The sequence below is a fragment of the Pongo abelii genome, chromosome 2, assembly GCF_028885655.2.
Source record: "Pongo abelii isolate AG06213 chromosome 2, NHGRI_mPonAbe1-v2.0_pri, whole genome shotgun sequence".
Classification (NCBI taxonomy): domain Eukaryota; kingdom Metazoa; phylum Chordata; class Mammalia; order Primates; family Hominidae; genus Pongo; species Pongo abelii.
In genome coordinates, this window is record NC_085928.1 from 37,947,155 (window position 1) to 37,967,403 (window position 20,249).

General features: G+C 38.1%; 1 protein-coding gene across 1 annotated transcript in view; it reads left to right on the forward strand.

Moving 5' to 3' along the window:
- TOMM70 (translocase of outer mitochondrial membrane 70) overlaps positions 1 to 12,178 on the forward strand; it is a 37,850-nt gene extending 25,672 nt beyond the window's left edge. Inside the window, exons 7-12 of the mRNA XM_002813358.6 lie at positions 515 to 649; positions 2,020 to 2,127; positions 2,946 to 3,062; positions 6,535 to 6,632; positions 7,516 to 7,638; positions 9,927 to 12,178. Of these exons, the coding sequence (XP_002813404.3) occupies positions 515 to 649; positions 2,020 to 2,127; positions 2,946 to 3,062; positions 6,535 to 6,632; positions 7,516 to 7,638; positions 9,927 to 10,080 (735 nt within the window). The 3' untranslated portion in view covers positions 10,081 to 12,178. The remainder of the gene's footprint in view (positions 1 to 514; positions 650 to 2,019; positions 2,128 to 2,945; positions 3,063 to 6,534; positions 6,633 to 7,515; positions 7,639 to 9,926) is intronic.
- The last annotated feature ends 8,071 nt before the right edge of the window (positions 12,179 to 20,249 follow it).

Genomic DNA, 20,249 nt, shown 5'->3' on the forward strand with positions numbered 1-20,249 from the left:
GAAGTAGCTCAAATGTCCATCAGTTGATGAATGGGTAAATAAAATGTGATATCTGTACAATGGAATATTTTTCAGGCATAATAAAAGAATGAAAAACTGATACATGCTACAATATGGATGAACTGTGGAAACATTATGCTAAATCAAAGAAGCCAGACACAAAAGGCTATATATAATGTATGATTCCACTTATATGAAACATCCAGAATATACAAATCCGTAGAAATAGAAAATAGGTTGGTGGTTTCTAGGTGCTGAAGAGTAGGAGGTGAGGGGGATGGAGAGTGACTGCTTATTTGTATGGGGTTTCTTTTAAGGGTGATGAAAATGTTCTGGAATTAGATGGTGGTAATCAACACACAACTTAGTGAATATACTAAAAACAGCTGACATGCATACTTTAAAAGGGTGACCTTTGTGATATGTGGATTATAGAAAAAAGCTGTTATTTAAAGAAACTAGATTGGAGGAAAAAAAAAAAAGTAATGAACCTTTCCTCACTTGGGATATATAGCTTCGAGCAAATGCTCTCATCAAAAGAGGCAGCATGTACATGCAACAGCAGCAGCCTTTGCTGTCCACTCAGGATTTTAACATGGCTGCTGACATCGATCCTCAGAATGCAGATGTTTATCACCACCGAGGACAGGTAAGTCTGTTTTCTTACCTAGAGGTCTGACTTGTGGATTGAGCTTTGATACCATTTTTGAGAATTTCTTATGTAATTTTCTTGAGTTTTCTTATATAATTTCTGATAGCTGTGAACAAAGTATCACAGTGGTTTACAGTTTGAATTGGCCTTTGTTTAGTCTGTCTTGAATATTTGTCTTTAATTTTGGTATTTACTTATGAAAAAAGAGTAAAGGAAGGCAAAAACTGTTGGCTTACCAGTTCGAGTTTGTTTTTCTGGTGTTTCTGGTTCATAGGTTTCAATGAGTAAAACATTAATAACATTTAGTAAGCAATGTGAGTTAATACTAGAATCAACAGGATGATTTTTGTGAGCTTCTTGCTATAAGGAAATAGTCTGGACTGTCCAAATAGTAAAAATAAATATATTTATCTTTTGAAGTTTTATAACAGGCATATTAGTTTTTTAGTAGAAATATATAGTGAAGAAACAGTTTCCAATTACTGCCTCGGGTGGGGAAAACATGGCTCTGTAATCAGCTTAACATGGCTTCTTGGAATGCATTATGGTAGAAAGTGGGCTATGCATTAATAATAACAGAAGAGCCGAAGTTCTTTCTAATGGAGAATTTTACCTAATAGGGTCATGTGTCCTGCCAGGGAAGTGCATTATTAGGCGATTTTGTTGTGCAGACATCGTAGAGTGTACTTCTACAGACCTAGATGGTATAGCCTACTATACACCTAAGCTGTACGTTGTAGCCTGTTGCTCCTAAGCTACAAACCTGTATAGCATGTTACTATACCAAATACTATAGGCAGTTATAACACAATGGTAAGTATCTGTGTGTCTAAAACATATCTAAACATAGAAAAGGTACAGTAAAAATGCAGTATTATAATCTTTTGGGACCACTGTTGTATATGTGGTCTGTTGATTGAAATGTAATTATGCATGACTGTATTTCTTTCAGAAGGGTGTTAAGTGTTGAGATAACCTCTTAAAATTCTTGACATTTTGATCTTTACTGGTAGTGTCTGAAGATTAATTTGAAAGGTAATTATCTGATGTCTAACCTGCTTTGATATTAGAATGTACAGGATGTTTAGTTTTCTAGAAGAAGGGGTTTCTTGCTTAATAGTGATCAGAATTGCAGTGCAGAAATGGTTGGCTTGTAGCCCTTTCTAAAAGTTGGATACCATTTTTATGTTTTGAAATCTTGCCTTTTAAATTTCAAGATTTTTAAATTCACTGTTTCTAGAAAGTAATTATATATTATTACTACATGCTCAGCATTATGCTGAGGTGTAATAATAGAGATGAGACACAGAACATACTTAACTGGTGCACCTAGTTGAATTACATTTATTTACGTATTTTTTTCTTAGCTGAAAATACTCCTTGATCAAGTTGAAGAAGCAGTGGCAGATTTTGATGAATGTATTAGGTTAAGACCTGAGTCTGCTCTGGCACAAGCACAGAAATGTTTTGCATTGGTAGGTACTACTTTCTTTTGTATTTTCCTAAACATCACTTTTATTTTCCAGTGTCAAGAAAAATGAGTATCTCATTGTCTACAAAGTCTTCTCTTTCTTTCTTTCCCAAAGGATAACTACTGAGGAAAAAAGGTGCTGATTGATACCTAGCTCTTGTATTTCTCTGGACATTCGTTTGAGTTCATCTTGATAGATGTTTGTCCCTGATTTTATACTTCCCTAAACAGAACTGGTCTCCCTGCTTCACCATAAATCAATACAAAGAGCAAAAACATTTTGAGGAAATACTCTGTAAATATGACACCATGTAACTTGCTCTCTCACCCCTGCTTCATAGAACTGTTTCTTAATATTCAGAAACACAAAGCTCAAAAGGTTGTGTGTTTTTTTTTTTTTTAAGTAAAAATTTTTCTAGTAAAAGATACTTCCAGCTAGCTGTATGGCTAGAGTCCTAAAAGAATGTTCAGTTTAAAGGAAGAAATTGTGTCACAAATATATATTATAAATGAAAAAAATGACAAAAATTTTACTAGATTTAAAATTCATTTATTGCAAAGTTCACTTCTTACAAATTAGTATGCCCACTTCTACAGTATTGAACATCTTGAAATTGTATAGTGGTCATGGAGTCCTAGTTGTACATAACCTTTGGCTCTCTGCTGCTGAGATACCTACTTGGAACCCTTTTGGATGCTGCAGATTATGTTAGCAAATCACCTGGTTTTTTTGAAAATATTTATGTAATTTTGTGTGTTTATGTTAACATTCCATGAGTTTTTGAGTTCTTGATTTGACAGGCCTGTTTTGATTTTTTATAGTACCGCCAGGCATATACAGGAAACAACTCTTCACAAATCCAAGCAGCTATGAAAGGTTTTGAAGAGGTCATAAAGAAATTTCCAAGGTGTGCCGAAGGCTATGCACTATACGCCCAGGTAAATGTTTTTTCAGGTTTTTTAAAAATAACTGCATGCATATGCTAAATCTCAGTATGGAAATCAGAAAACAGTGTTATCATGGTTGCAGCTTCTTTGGAAGCAGGTGGCTTTGTTCCTGATTGATTCTCATGGCCCCTGGTTGGTCCCGAATCACCTCAGAAGAGGCTCCTTTGTTACCCAATTTGGAAATCATGGCCCTAAACTCAATATGGGGAAGCTTAAGGCGAGAATTTCTCTCCTGTCTTCATTTGGATTGGTTTTGCAAAAAGTAATTACCTTAGGAAAATTTACTGTATGCAATTGGTGGAGAAAATATCCACGGAAAGGCTTTTCTTTCTATCTGGTCACTGCCTTTTTATATGGCTAGGTTGTGGTAACAGTTTATTTTAATTTATCTTTGCTTTATCTAAAATTCTTGAAACTCTCTTGGTTTAGGATTGAAGCTATGGAAAGCAGGATTTAAATCTGAATTTTTTTATTGTAGTCTGAAATTCTTGAAAACTTCTTAGTTTTAAATCATTCATTTAAATGAAAATGATTAGCTTCTTGTACTGACGGTCATACATTTTCCCCTCAAATAAATGATCTCTGAATGACTCAGTTTTCTTTCTTAAAGCTGAAAATTGGTTTTGGTGTCTACATAAACTAGCCATCTCAATACTCTATATCAGGGGTACAGCTGCTTCGTGGCCTCTTAGGAATGGGGCTGCACAGCAGGTGAGCATTGGGCAAGCATTACCACCTGAGCTCCACCTCCTGTCACTGTCAAATCTGCAGCAGCATTAGATTCTCATGCCTGATGATCTGAGGTGGAACAGTTTCATCCCAAAACCATCACTCCTCCTCCTACCCCATCCATGCAAAAATTGTCGTCCACAAAACCGGTCCGTGGTGCCAGAAGTGCTGGGAAAGTGTTGGGGACTGCTGCTCTGTATAATTTATTTTTCTTTTTAATTACAAAAGACATGTTGGGTTTTTCCCCACAGCACAGAAATAGGAAACGATAACAAATTACTATCCCCTGGCTGGGTGTGGTGGCTCCTGCCTACAGTCCCAGGACTTTGGGAGGCTGAGGCAGGCGGATCACTTGAGCCAGGAGTTTGAGACTAGCCTGGCCAGCATGGAGAAACCCCATCTCTACTAAAAATACAAAAATTAGCTGGGTGTGGTTTGGCACACACCTGTTATCCCAGCAACTCGGGAGGCTGAGGTAGGAGAATCGCTTGAACCCGGGAGGCGGAGGTTGCAGTGAGCTGAGATTGCACTACTGCACTCCAGCCTGGGCAACAGAGTGAGACTCCATTTCCAAAAAAAAAAAAAAAAAAATACCATCGCTGGTTGACCCCTCTCCTTAAACCATTCTTAAGGATGCTTATTTTGTTTTTAATTTCCTTCATGGTATCTCTAGGCAGGTTATAAGAACAATTTCACAAAGATTTTAAGGGTTTATTGAGGGTGGAACTATGAGAAAATTGATTTGTGTTGGATCTGTTCTTTAGAGGTAGGTCTTACATATAACTACATTAAAGTGTACATTTTAATCCTATGAATGGGTACACTTGAGTTTATGCCTTATAATTAGTAACAAACCAGGAAATGACAGCAACATCCTCATCATTGTCATGGAATTCAGAAGGGCTTTTTTGGTGCAGATTTCTCTAAGCATCTAGAAGAGCAAAGGCCACCGAATAGCAACCACTACTGGGGAACAACTCCTCTGCAGAACTTTCCCAATAGCATATTTCCCTATTACCGTTCTGCCTTCAAGATAGGTTTGGTTTGTATGAGCTGTCTTCTCATCAGCATTAGCATTATTACAGTCAGTTTGCACTCAGATTTCTTTTATTTGGTCTGTTTTCTCATTTTAGCTTCACTATATAGTATATGTAACTTTATATATGCATACAGTACGTGTGTGTGTGTGTGTGTGCGCGCGTGTATATATATATATATATATATATATATACTTAGTGTAACTTTCTTGGCCCTCAAAGCTTTGGCGTAGATGCTGGCCAACTCGCAGAGTTACAGCTTGAGCATAGTCTGATATCCACAGAACTGTGCCTTCCATTTCAGCCGTGGGATTTGCCTTAAAATAGTTGATTATAGCTGCTTCTTTTGTTTTTAAAATAAGTATTTATTACATTATTGTTAACTATGACAGACAATTGGAGAAAAATCCTAAATGTTAACAGAAGATTGAATTATGTTTGCAGAATTGTGGTACACTCACTTAATGGTATATTATGCAGCCATTAAAAGTTACAAATACATTAAAGTTACAAAGCAAGATATAGCACTGCCTATTATTAAAGGGAAAATTGTATACAAAATGAACTCAACATGTGAAAGAAAACAAATAAGTAAATAGAGATAGATAAATATATTAGGAAGGCATCCATGCTCACAATGGTGGAAGCTATAAAAATATTTCTACTTTCTATATCTTTCTGATTTTTATTATAAAGAAGATGTGCTGACTACATTTCTTTGATATTTTTAAGAGCGATTTTTAAAATATTTCAGTTGGCTTATTTTAGATATGAAAAGACTAAGAGCCATAGAGCTAAATATAATGACTCACATAGTTCTTAAAAGTCATCTTATAAATAACCGGGGTTAACTGAATATGGGCTAGGTATTATAGATAATATTAGGGAATTATTTTTGGAGATATATTAGTTGAAGCAGTTATAGCTGCTTTTTAAAAAATCAATAATTTTAAAGAAATAGCTCTGAAGACATTTAACACATACATCTTAACTTACACTTCCAAATGAATATTGCCCTTAAGATAATTCCCTGGCCAGGTGCGGTGGCTCACTCCTTTAATCCCAGAACTTTGGGAGGCCAAGGTGGGTGGATCACCTGAGGTCAGAAGTTCGAGACCAACCTGGCCAACATGGTGAAACCCCATCTCTACTAAAAATACAAAAATTAGCCAGGCAAGGTGTTGCGCGCCTGTAGTCCCAGCTACTCAGGAGGCTGAGGCAGGGGGATCGCTTGAACCCAAGAGGCAGAGGTTGCAGAAAGCAGAGATTGCGCCACTGCACCCCAGCCTGGGTGACAAGAATGAAACTCTATCTCAAAAAAAAAAAAAAATTCCCTTGGGCTGTATTATGATAAATTATGAATAAGTGATGTGACTGTACCTATGAGAATGTGATATTAGAGCTGTGACTAAGAATGGGATTATCTGTATTGAACAGTTTACTGGAGATTATCTGCTATGGCATATAACTAACCACTTGCTGAAGAAAGAGGACAGTTAAGATTTCATATTTATAGCAGTGCCACCTAAAAACTCCGATAATTAAGATGTAAAATGTAAATCAGTCTGTATCCCCAAAACACGATAATTTTGTAATAATGAATAAATGAAGTAAATTTTTATAATGAATAGTAAGTATACTTTTAACTGCTTAGGTTGACAGTTACCTTAATATAACTGAAGTATCTCCTCACATAGGCATTAACAGATCAACAACAGTTTGGTAAAGCTGATGAAATGTATGATAAATGTATTGATTTGGAACCAGATAATGCCACAACATATGTTCATAAAGGGTATGTATTTTTGTGATTGTTCCAATGAGATAATAAATTTCTTGCATGGTAATAAAATGTATTTATTTTGGCCACTGAGGAAGGGGACTGTGGTAGAGAAGTTAATTGACAAACTTCTTAATGCTCCTGGATGTCTTTTCATTCTTACAGAAATTAGTTAAGGAGGCCAGGCGCAGTGGCTCACACCTGTAATCCTAGTACTTTGGGAGGCCGAGGCAGGCAGATCATCTGAGGTTGGGAGTTCAAAACCCTCCTGACCAACATGGTCAAACCCGGTGTCTACTAAAACTACAAAAAATTAGCCAGGTGTGGTGGCACATGCCCGATTCCCAACTACTCAGGAGGCTGAGGGGTGAGAATCGCTTGAACCTGGGAGGCAGAGGTTGCAGTGAGCCAAGATTGCACCACTGCTCTCCAGCCTGGGCGGCAGAGTGAGGCTCTGTCTCAAAAAAACAAAAAGAAAGAAATTAATGTACTATTCTTGCTCTATGTTAAGGGTTTTAATTTCAAACTGAACATCCTGTCAGCTGTTGCTTATATCGAAATAGGAAGCATACACAAGTGTTCGTGTCCTTGCGTACTTGAATTATCCTAAGAAACTTCACTTAAATTTATATAAAGTGAAAAATAAGGGATGCAAGATTGGTAATAGAGCCTAGACCATTCAACATTTTTTGTAATAAGGAACTTAGACTAGCAAACCAGTACAAGTTGAGAAAAAAAAACACAATTTGATGCTGGTTATATATTGCTTTAGGTTTTGTCTTTCCTTATAAGTTAACTTATAAGTTCATTGAAGGCAGAAATTGAGTCATATTAATGTGTGTGTATTCCTGCTGCTACTGGGCCGTGGTCACATCTGACTATTTTTTTGCATTTGCAGTTTACTTCAACTTCAGTGGAAGCAAGATCTGGATAGAGGTTTGGAACTTATCAGCAAGGCTATTGAAATTGACAATAAATGTGATTTTGCCTATGAAACCATGGGAACTATTGAAGTACAAAGGTAACTTCTGGAGTCTGTTAGGAAATGTATGGTAGCTCCATAGATATTTAGCTTTTTGTTCTTATTACGTACATGTTAAAGTCTGTTATGTTCTTTCCTCTTTTCACCTGTATTATTCACGTTGGAAAAAAAAATGTGCTTAGGCAGTGACATAAGGATTGGTAGCCAAGTTGCCAGAAAATCTGGACCCTCCTCCAAAGAAGCATCCAGCCAAATGACTGGGCAAGTTGCAACATCAACTCAGAGCCCCTGAATTTTCTTTAAAATCAGAGTTGGATAAGAACATTTTTTGCAGCTCTGTCCTTAACCTCTTATTTTGTGTAAGTGTTTATCCAGAGTTGCTCTTAAGATCCACCATTAAAAGGTGACAGCTGTTTTATATATGGGATTTATTGTATACCATCTTAATATTGGTATTGCCATTCATTTGAGTTTCCTACTTTAGGCCAAGTACTAAACTTCTAGATGTTTCCTAAGTACTATTTCAATTAATCTTCATCCCCATCTTTATAAAGGTGGAGATTATATGATCCCTAATTTAACTGATGCCCAGAGTGCTTAGGTTTACAAGGTTGCACAGTAAGCCAATAGAGAAGACAGGGTTTGAGCTCATATATCACTGATACGACAGTCACTGATCTTGGCATTATCACTTGTCAGGAAGCAGCATGAGTTTTCTTAATTCCCTATCATTCAGCCCCTCCTGTAGTCCTCTCCCTGCTCTACAGTAGGCAGAATATATATAGGCTGGTAAAAAAAAAAAAATTGTGTTTCTTTTGAACCATTCTGTACCCACAGTGGCATGTAAATATTAAGTTTTTTTTTTCTTCTTTTTGTGAGACAGAGTCTCCAGCCCAGGCTGGAGTACAGTGGCACAATCTTGACTCTGCAACCTCTGCCTCCCGGGTTCAAGCGATTCTTGTACCTCAGCCACCCAAGTAGCTGGGACTACAGGCATGCACCACCATGCCCAGCTAACTTTTTGTATTTTTGGCAGAGATGGGCTTTTGCCATGTTGGCCAGGATGGTCTCAAACTCTTGGCCTCAAGTGATTTGCCCATCTCAGCCTCCTGAAGTGCTGGGATTACAGGTGTGAGCCACTGTGCCTGGCCTAAATTATTTCTTAATTGCTAATTTGTTAATGTGAATAAAATATTCTTGTACTAGAATAGGATAGGGTGGTAGTTCTTAATCTTTTTTGAGCAAAGCTGTGGATTCTTCTTAGAGTAATGCACACAAAAACACTTTGCTTTTAATTTAAGGCTTTCATAGATCCTGGGTTAATTAAAGACCTCTGATTTAGGGTTTGATGGAATTTTGTTCACATATTAATTGAACTTTTAAAAAATCCATTCTGAACCTTACAATTAAATAAGTGAATTTGAATAAATGAAATTGCAGATTATCCTAGGATTTTGCAGATCTGCTAGCTGTTGGCCTAATGCCAGAATATGAACTCTTGAAAAAAGTTTTTTTAAAAATACACCTATCATGTTGCCATATATTATAATAGGGGATTAAATATAGTCACCCTAGTGGTACCTCTTACTGGCATATAAAGAGTCTAACTGGCACATATGCCAATAAAATGTACCTTACTAACATGTATGCCAGTTAGACTCTCTGTATATGCAGGTATATATATATAGTAGGGACTTAATATTCTTTGTAGGATTGCATATATATGTAGCTAATACTAGTTACTTAAAACAGTTGGTTCTTAGATAGCTGTGGATTTGACCAGAATCAGGCAGAGGCAATAAATCTGAGTATTTAGTAGGTGTGAGTGTGCAGCACAATCAAGGAACTCACATAGACTGCCTGAAGAGTAGAGATGCATGGGGTTGGGGACGTGCTGGTAAGAGATGAAACAGAAAGAGGTGGGCCCACATCAGTCTGTGAAGGTAAGGCCCTTCCATGTCATTAGTGTCCCGATATTATGTCACTGCTTTCTAAAGGAGACTCATGTTAACAGTAGAAACATGTAGAATTTAGGAACCAGACGGAATTGTGATTTTAAATAAGCCAATTAATTTCCCTAGTCTCACTGTTATCAGTAAACACAGAATACAGGGGATATAATGTAAGCACATAGTATTTGTAATAGTAGTTGACATTCATTGAGTGCTTTCAATGTGGTAGGTACTCTTGTTTATTTTAAAAGAAGCATTTTACTAGAATCATAGTAGAAACTTAGTGGTCAGACTTCATGTAGCATCACTTACAACCTTCACTGAATATTGTGAAGTGCTTGTTGAATCTGAGACTTAAAAATTTTGTTCTTTTAGAGGAAACATGGAGAAAGCCATTGACATGTTCAACAAAGCTATTAACCTGGCCAAATCGGAAATGGAGATGGCCCATCTGTATTCACTTTGCGATGCCGCCCATGCCCAGACAGAAGTTGCAAAGAAATACGGATTAAAACCACCAACACTATAAAACAGGGGGAAAGCAGACTGACCCTCTTTTTAAAAGTTTACCCCCTCTTCAACTGAACCCTAAAGACACTGTCATGAACTGTGTTGAATGGTGGAAATTAGTATTTCTGTTTGTGGTGTTGTTATTTGTTACATCTGTTTCATGTCTAGGTGTTGTGGGTGTGGCTGTTGAAGGAAGTTTGCAGTCTTGCAGCTTTTATTCCCTGTGCAACAAAAGATTAGAACATGTTAAAGGGATTTTTAAATAAAGTTGCAAAGAGTACAAATGATAATTGGCCATGCAAATAAAAACTGATTTGTTGATTTTTTTTTTTTAGTGGGGGTTGGGGGTTGATTATGTTCTGGATGATTTCGTCTTTATATATATGTGTGAATAATGTAAGTATTTTACAGCATGTTGATTTTTAAATTAAGGTAGTAAATGCTGTAAAATAGATTTATATTAACCGCTTTCAGTTGATTTTTTTTGAAAGAAACAAAGGTTAAATGGGGGATTAAAGTAAAATTGAGAGACCCTTTAAACCATTGTCAGTATGCACAATGCCTCTGATTCTGCAGAGTTTTAGAAACTTGGTGGCACTTATTAATCCTCTTGGCCCCTTTCCACTCTAATGGATAGTGTACATTCTTCTTAAAGTCCACAACAGCAGATTTTCTTACAGTAAATTTTGCAGATGCAAAATATTCTAATTGATATATGTGCTGGAAGACTGAGTATTGATGGGGGAGTGGACCAGACAAGAGGTAAGATGAAACAGAAGTGTGTTTATAATTGTTTGTGACTATTTTCTATAATAATTAGTACTATTTAATGGTGAGCTTTTAAAAGTGTAGGATAGAGGGTACAGTGGCACTGTATATACTATTTATAGTCTCAGCTACTAGGGAGGCTGAGGCAAGAGGCTTGAGACCAGGAGCTCGAGGCTGTAATGTGCCATGATGATTGCACCTGCGAATAGCCACTGCACTCCAGCCTGGGCAATATAGCAAGACCCCATCTCTTTAAAAAATTTTAGAACTTTTTTAAAATCAAAGTGCAGATTGCTTGTATGTAAAACCCAAATAGAGTAAGTGTGATATATGGGAGTATTAAAATAGCTTAAAATTTCTAGTGAAGGACATGTGGCTAAAGGGTCAAAAAGGATGTAAGACTTGGAGCCAGAGCATAGTATTTCCTGAAATAACAAGTTTAGTGCTTTAACTATGGCTACATGTGCTTAAGGAATTTTGAGCCACTTATTTTTGAAGATGCTGAGGACATGTAGAGTGCTTTTTTTGTAGTGAGCTAACCTTGATCTCTAAGGACTAACTACCCAGGTCCAGGTCTTCACTAGGGATGCTGACAGTGTTTAAGCTTTACTCCACCTCCTTACTTAGAAATCACTTTACAATTTATTTCCATTTTCCACTTTTATAGACCATCCTTTTGCTTATATGCTAGATTTTTCTGGTGAGGGAAGGGTTGTGTTCTTCAGGGGTCTTTTGTTTTAAAATACTCAGGATGGGGAGAGGTTTATTTAAGAACGAATTATAATTATGGTTTACACTGTTGGGAGTAAAGGAGCATTTTTACACCCCTTAAGGGTGCTTAATTCTGTTGAAACCAAAAAGATTTATCTACAAATGCTATGTTTTTTAGAAACTATTAGAAATGACTCCCTTTCAAAGTCAATCTTTGGAAAATACTGAGGAGGTCACTAATTAGTTGGTGCAGTTAATATAATTCAAGATGATTTGGATGATGGGAAGTTTGAGACCGCTGCATTTTGTTTTTAAATTATGCACCTTCTGATAACCCCCAAATACAGAAATGTTCTACATCTCTGAATGACCTCTGACTTTAAAAAAGTTTTTATTTGCATGGCTGTATTTACATTAACACTGACATTTTCTTCTACTCTTCTCCCTTCTTTCACCTTGGGGTTGGGTAGAGAAACACAAAGAAAACTGAAGCATGTGCCATTCTATACTGTCATTCCAAATTCTCATGGACTATTGCCTGTTGTGAAAATATTTGAAACTGCACTGAAAGCTGCATCTGTATCTTTCTTTTGTAAATGACCTCACATGTAAATTCACCAAATAAATATTACATTCAAGCTCTTCTATCTGTTCTTTAAATAGAAAGATAGGTAGTTTAGGCTGGGCATGGTGGCTCACACCTGCAATCCCAGCACTTTAGCAGGCCAAGGCGGGCAGATCACGAGGTCAGGAGATCGAGACCATCCTGGCTAACACAGTGAAATCCGTCTCTACTAAAAATACAAAAAATTAGCCGGGTGTGGTGGTGGGCGCCTGTGGTCCCAGCTACTTGGGAGGCTGAGGCAGAAGAATCACTTGAACCCGGGAGGTGGAGGTTGCAGTGAACCTGCTGAGATCACGCCACTGCACTCCAGCCTAGGCAACAGAGTGAGACTCTGTCTCAAAAAAAAAAAAAAAAAAAAGGTAGTTTATTCATTTATTATGCTATTGGGTAAATTCACAGTGAATCTCTTGTGAACTCAAAATAACTTTGAAAATAGGAACATACTGGAAATGTTAGCATATGAAGCAAAATAAGTTTGTTGGTATGAATGGTGGAGTTTCTTGAGAGCATCCACCCCTCCTACTGTGAAACAAGGCTCCACGGAGAGCTGGTAGAGCCAACTTATTTCATTCTTTGCTTCTACCTTACCCATACATGCACAGCAGCCTGGAAGCTGTGCTTCCAATCAGACATGGACCCTGTGGATAAGTTTATTTTGAATCTGGTTTCACCAGTGAGATTGATCATAATTCTCAACCGCATGGAGTCTCTCAGAAAGCATACCTGAAATAATCATCCTTGAAAATTGTGGTATAAGTAGAGAATACATCCCAAAACAATAAAAAGCAACTTTGGCTGTAAAACAGTTCAGACAGAACTTTCTGCCCTCTGGGAACCCAAATTGTAGTTTAAATAGTAGTTTGTACTTGTAGAAGTCAACTAATTGTTATCATAAGACTATTTATAACAGGAGGACAATATAACCAAACCAGGAAACTTAGGAGTATAGAATAACAATTACCCAAGACTGTCCTGTATGGAATTTGTATTTATAAGGAAACAACTTAGGAGTTGTTGTGGGGATACGGGTTATAATTAGTCCTATTCCCATCCTCTGCTAAATTGATTTGTGAACAGCGACAAAATTTTAATTTACTTGCAAGCTTTACCACACTGATAGGATGAGTAATGATTCCCCAAAAGATAGATAGCCACATCCTTATCCCTGCAACCTGTGAATGTTACTTTCGTTGGCAAAAAATGGGCTTTGCAGATGTAGTGAAGGGTCTTGAGAAGGGGAGATTATCCTAGATGATCTGGTGACCTTAAAATGCAGTCACAAATGTCTATGTAAGAGGAAGGTTTCAGACAGAAGAGGAGATGGCAGTGTTGCCACAGAGGCAGAGACTGGAGGTGATGTGGCCACAAGCCAAAGAATGTTGGCAACTACCAGAAACTGGAAAAGGCAAGAAACGGATCCTGCCCTAGAGCAGAGTGCCAGCACCTTCATTTTGGCCCCATGAATTTGGACTCCAAAAGTAAAAGAGAATAACTTTGTTTTTTTCAGCCACTAAATTTGTGATAGTTTATTACATCAGCCATAGTAACAAATATTCCTTTGGCTATTGTGTACAAGCAGATAAATGGTTTAAAGGATGCCTTTGAGTATGCTAAAGTAGAATGACTTCATATACACACAAATTTTGGCCAAAGATGGTTTAGGCAGTGAATGTACACCCATGCCACAGACTGGAGTTTTCATCAAGGGGTGGGGGTATTTGTGATTTAAAATATGAATGATTGCACTATAACTATCAGACCAAAAAGCTGCCCTTCGGGTATAAAGTAAAAATTGAGATCCCTCTGCTAATACCCTACAAGAGACATCAAAAAGAAGGCACTGTTTTCAAACTCAGCATGAAAATAACTAGTCTGGTTTACTTCAAGGTGATTGATGATAGTGCACAAAACATATTAGGAGTTGACAGCTATAGATCCTTCTCAAAGGTCTTCATGCTGGAGGGCCTGCTGATCACTGGGATAGAAGGAGCTGTGGTACCTGGCCAAGGGGAGGAAGCTGAACATGGTGTATGCTTGGGGTCAAGATGATTGCTGCCTTTCAGAGCTCAGGACACATGGCTCAAATTTCTCCATTTCTTTTGTTGGTGCTTAAAGATAACATGACTGTGCAAGTGTTGTCCTGGAAGGCTATGAAACAGCTTACCTAGAGCAAATACAGGAAGACCATGACTAACATTGGCTCTTGGGCATCGTTTTAGAGGGTGAAAGGTTTAAAGCAAGAATGCAGCATGGTAGGATTCTCTGCAGAGATGATCCATGGCCTAAATTATGAACTGCTATATTAAATAACTTTTACCTGATTTTATTTCTCAATATTGCTCTGTGTCAAGAGCTGTAAAGGTCTAAGATGTTACCCTTCTTGAAAACTAGTTTTCTGAATGCTGGCAGAAGACATGAGACTCCTGGGTCAGAAAACAGACTTAATTATTTAGAACATAGCAAGCAACATGAGTTTGAGCCCCAGATCCCATGGGAGTGACACAGGGCAAGCTAGGTGGATACTGCACATGCAGTGGGTTTGCATCACAGCCCAAATCTAATGAGGTCACAAGCAAACTGGCCTGACTTCTGCATTAGAGGGAAATACTATTTTGACTGTATCGGATAGTAAACAAACCTGTCCTATGATCCAGAGGAAGATAGTCTCTATCTTCCAAAGCTGTCATTATACAAACATTCTCGATTGGATAGTTTGGAACAAAACACCAATGCCTCTACTCACAAAATGTATGGAGAACTGACTCCCCATCTCTATGTGTTCTTTCATGCATCTCAAGCTTAGTTTTTCAGCAGTGTAGAGCATTACAGTATCTGCCTTGGACAATAGCATGGTGCAGGGAGAAATATTACTGGCCTGAGCGTCAGGTGACCTTAGCTCTAAATCAATACTGCATTTTTTTTTTTTTTTTTTTTTTTTTGAGATACAGTTTAACTCTGTTGCCCAGGATGGAGTACAGTGGTGTGCTCACTGTAACGTCCTCCTGCCTTACCCTCCCGAGTAGCTGGGATCACAGGCATGTGCCACCACACCTGGCTAATTTTTGTATTTTTAGTAGAGATGGGGTTTTGCCAGGTTGGCCAGGCTGGTCTTGAACTCCTGACCTTAAGTGATCTGCCCATCTCAGCCTCCCAAAGTTCTGGGATTACAGGCGTGAGCCACCGTACCTGGCCTCTAAATCAACATTGTTTTCACTGCTTTCTAATGGAGCTAAGATCTTAAGTAAATGAATATTCAGCTCTACAGCATATGAAGTTACATCATGTCCCAGGCTCTTCCCAGATCAGACTCCCTTAAGGTAAGGAAATCATTCCAGAATTATTTGGCCAGAACACTTGGCGAGAGATACAAGTGCAACCTGTAGGAATAAATTCATTCCAACTCAACATTTACTAAGCACTCATGATGGTGAGGGTTAGAGGAGCTCAAAAACTGAGTTTTGGTGGGCTGGATAGTAAATGAACCTGTCACATGCTTCAGAGGAAGGTAGTCTCTAAAACAGAAGTACAATGTAGTGCCATGGAAACAAGAGTAATAAACGGTGCTAAGCATTAAGGAATAAATAGGATTTAGGTAAGGAGCTTCCAGAATGTGGGGAAACAACCACAACAAGTCTAAATAAAGGCACAGCATGAGTGTGAGCTGAAAATGAGGCATTCAAGGTAGAGTCCAGCAAAGTGAAGTGGTTGTTTTTAAACGAGTGGGGAAAAGCCAACAGGAGAGCTACGTGAATGAGAATTATCAGCATATATTGAAGACCATGCATGTAGCTGAGATTCCTCAGGACAAAATGTAAAACGTAAAGGAGCTAAAATAAAACGATTAATATAAGGACCTTTAACATCTAAGGGACAATGTTAAGTGGTCAGAGAGGCGGTATGAATAAGGCCACATCAATGGTGTTGAGAGAGGCCACATGGACAGGTCTACAAATCGGTCTTTAGTAATCTGCCAGAAGAGTGTCACTGGAAAGATGAGGGCAGAATCTGGCTGCTGGGGTCTGAAAAGCAACTGAAAGAAACTAAGAAATTGGGTGAAAAAAAATCAGGAAGAGGACTTTACAGGATGGCATGCTCTTTGTTCTGAGGGAGAAACTTTGTGAATGAATCTACAGACAAAAGGCTTAAAGTCTAGTTAGCACAACGGGATATACTTGGAGGATTCAATATACTTCAGGAAGAGCTAGGATGACAACATTTGGAATTACTGGACCCTGCCCACCATGTTCTGTTCTTGCAGATTCTTGTTCATTTGATTATGAATCAGCTGTGAAGTAAATCATTGAACAAGAAGCACTGTCTTTGTATGTATGTGTTTTAGTTATTTGTACATCAGGGGCTTAACTTTTTAACTGGTGATTTCAACAAGACCATTTTATCCTAAAGTGCTTTCTATTCCAACAGCTGGCTTTTTCTTAGTCTCCGAACTTCATTCACAAGTAGAAATGAATGAAGATAATAATTTGATAGGAAATGTGAAACTGTCACACACAGGTGGTTATGAGGCATAAGGAAGAGCCCCTGTTTAGCCTGCAGCACACACATCATTTCCCTTTCTATCCCTCCTGGCTTCATTGTACCCACGCACCACCAAAACTTACACAGCAATGCCTAAAAAGTAGCACAAAAGACTTAAAACCAGTGCCAATAGAGCAGAACATTTATCTTGAAACCTAAACTCTTGTCTAAACTTTTTTCCCCTTGGTGTACTTTGCACAGACCTAACTTTTGGTATCAGGAGGGAGTCCTTCCCTAAATACCCAGTCAATGTCACAATCTACTCCTTGGTCATTTAAAACCCCATAATGTTACTTATTTATTCATTTGTAACCAGTGCAACTCTTATTATCTGTTAGCTCTCAGTTTCAAACAGCTAGATCAAAGTCAAGTAGAACTTTCACCACAAACTGTACATCCTGACCTATTTCAACAGAGGTCGTCATCCCTGTGAGGAATTCACTTAAATGTGAATTCATTAAATGTGCTGCCTTACCTAAACTGCAAGAGATAGAGGTTCACAACTTGTGATAGCAGACTTCAAAGTATTATGCAAAAACAAAAAACAAAAATAAAACATCATGTCTAATTCATTAAAAAGTCAGGGAGTACAGGGGTATGGCAGTTAAAACTTATCCATGGCCTCAATTGCAATGTTCTTCCACTCCAAGTGGGAATCCAGTGTTCATTTTATTCAGATATCACTTTGCAAAAAGGTAAAATCCAGGGCCAGGTTACCACACATTTTCTAAGAATAAAATGCTACATACTAATAATAGGAGATGCCTACTTCAGTTGTTTCTTCTCATATTTTTCAAGAGTACCAGAAGGCAAGATCACCTGATATACCACTAAAAGGACAATTCATTTAATGAAATACATAAAAACAAAAACAAAAGGCTGGGTGCCGTGGCTCACGTCCGTAATCCCAACACTTTGGGAGGCCGAGGCTGGTGGATCACTTGAGGCCAGGAGTTCGAGATCAGACTGGCCAACGTGGTGAAACCCCGTTTCTACTAAAAATACAAAAATTAGGCTGGGCGCGATGGCTCACGCCTGTAATCCTAGCATTTTGGGAGGCTAAGGCAGGTGGATCACTTGAGGTCAGGAGTTCAAGACCAGCCTGGCCAACATAGTGAAACCCCGTCTCTGCTAAAAACACAAAAATTAGCCAGGCATGGTGGCACGTGCTGTAGTCTCAGCTACTCAGGAGGCTGAGGCCTGAGAATTGCTTGAACCCAAGAGGTAGAGGTTGCAGTGAACCAAGATCAGGCCACTGCACTTCAGCTTGGGCAACAGCATGACTCTGTCTCAAAAAAAAAAAAAAAAAGAAATGTAAAAAGTTTTAGCATCCACCTGCCTTACCTGTTACAGGAATGCTACATTCTGTAAAGCATCTTTGCTTCTGTAGCATCAAGACAGCTAGGATGGCTTGTCCACTGGTTTTCAAACTTCTGAGCAGCTCTTTAGAGGAAATGAAGTTTTTTGGGGAATAAGAGAAAATCCAAGAGAAGGTTCCTAGGTTCCACACATCCACATCAACCAGATCATTCTTTCTTTTTTTAATACAGATGTGGGCTTTACAGTAAGACTTTCTGTTTAAAAAAGAAAATGTAATCTGTCATGAGACGAGTAAAATATATAAAAGTAAGAAAATACATTTTTAAAAAAGAAAATGATTTCGCACTATTACAAGGTTTAACTTTCAGTGTGCCTGCTAGGATAGAGAGCAGTGGTACTGTAGTCTAGGGTTACCTGAAAGCACCTGACATCCTTTAAAAGGATCTGTGAGGTTGCTTTTTTGCAAAAGCCAAAATCTGGAAATAGCCCAAATCTCCAACAGCAGGTAAATGGATAAACAAATTGTATACTACTCAGCAATAAAAAAGGAATGAATTATGAATTACTAATGCACACACCAGATGAATCTCCAAGTAATTTTGAGGTCTGATTGCTTCTGTCTAAAAATGAAAGAAGTAATTTTGAGTGAAAGAAGACATACGCAGTATGTAATTTTGAGTGATTTTGAGTGAAAGAAGTAATTTTGAGTTCCAAGTGATTTTGAGTGAAAGAAGACATACAGAAAAAGCACTAATGGCATGATTTCATTTTTATATAATTTTAGAAAATGCAAGCTAATCTATAGTAATAAAATTTATCAGTGATTGACAGAGGACTAGCCAGAGGGATTATAATAGAACACATGGAAACTTTTGGGGGTGGTAAATATGTTATCTTGATTGGAGTTGTTTATAGCTGTATATGTCAAAGTTTACCAAATTGCACACTTATTTTTCTAAAGTAAAATTATGTATCAATTGTAAATTAAAAACTTAATTTAAAAAAGTCATTTGTCTTTCTCTTGTTCTCAGTACACAATGTTGTTTCCCAGAAGTTAAATGACACCGTGTCTTCACCTTTATAGCTAATGGAATGTGTGCTCATGTATCTTGTGTTTTAAATTTTTCTCCATTTTACTTTCCAATATTGTAAATGGTAAACATCTATATGATAGATCTATCTTAAACCAGTGGTGTGCTACAGCAGGATTGCACCAGCTCCCCAGATCTGAGTGTGCACATCTATTCCTCCCAACTCTATGTTTAGAGGTGTCATGCAGATAGCTCGAACTCAGCCATGGTTAAGTATTTAACACCATGAAAAGCAGCAAAATCAGGGCTTTTTCTCAAATAGCTGGTTGTTAAACAATTACTGGCCCACGTAAGCAAAAACCCATTGAAGTCTTTGAGATACATATACATAGTGTGATAGGGTCTCTGGCTGAACTCAAACCTGTGGACTCAAGAGATCCTCCTGCCTCAGCCTCCAATGTAGCTAGGACTACAGGCGCATGCTACTGCGCCTGGCTCAGTCCCTAATTTTTAACCGCAAAAGGATTCTCAAACCAAGCTGTCTAAGAACTACTAGGTTCAGTGATTCCTTATCTGTGGAGCTAGAAAGTGTTACTGGGGAAAAACAAAAAAAGAAAAATAATGGGACTTTCAGACACTCAACGCTATCAAAAAAATCTTTTGCAGAGATTCATACTAAATTGTCTTCACTAAATGCCACCACTGCCATTCTCCCATGGCGCTCTTGGTTGGCCCAGTCCTTCCTCTAACACCAGAAGGGCTTGGGGTTGATGAGTAGCTCCTTTTTAAATTTGAAGAGGGCAAAGGCTGGTAGGAGGGGTGGGGCTGCCAACTTCTCTGGCAAACACCAAAGATGTATCACCTTGCGTTCTATAGCTATTCATGAACCAAAAATGGAACTTCAAGGTACTGCTTGGAAAAGAATAGCACCAGACCACGTTTTCTAGATGCTGGAGATTCAACTCCAGCAATGGGATAAGAGGTTCATGACACAAATATATTTATATTAGGTGAATCAATCACCAGGATACCAAGATCTGATACCTTCACAAACTGCTTGGAGGCAACTTAAGTATGGAAGAAGCTTCAGAACCAGCCCAGCTTTCTGCTCTCCGGCTCCAGGCTGCATCCTTTTTAACTATTTAATGTGGTGTGGAAAATGTCAGCATAATGAGGCTTTCTCATCTCAATAGAGAA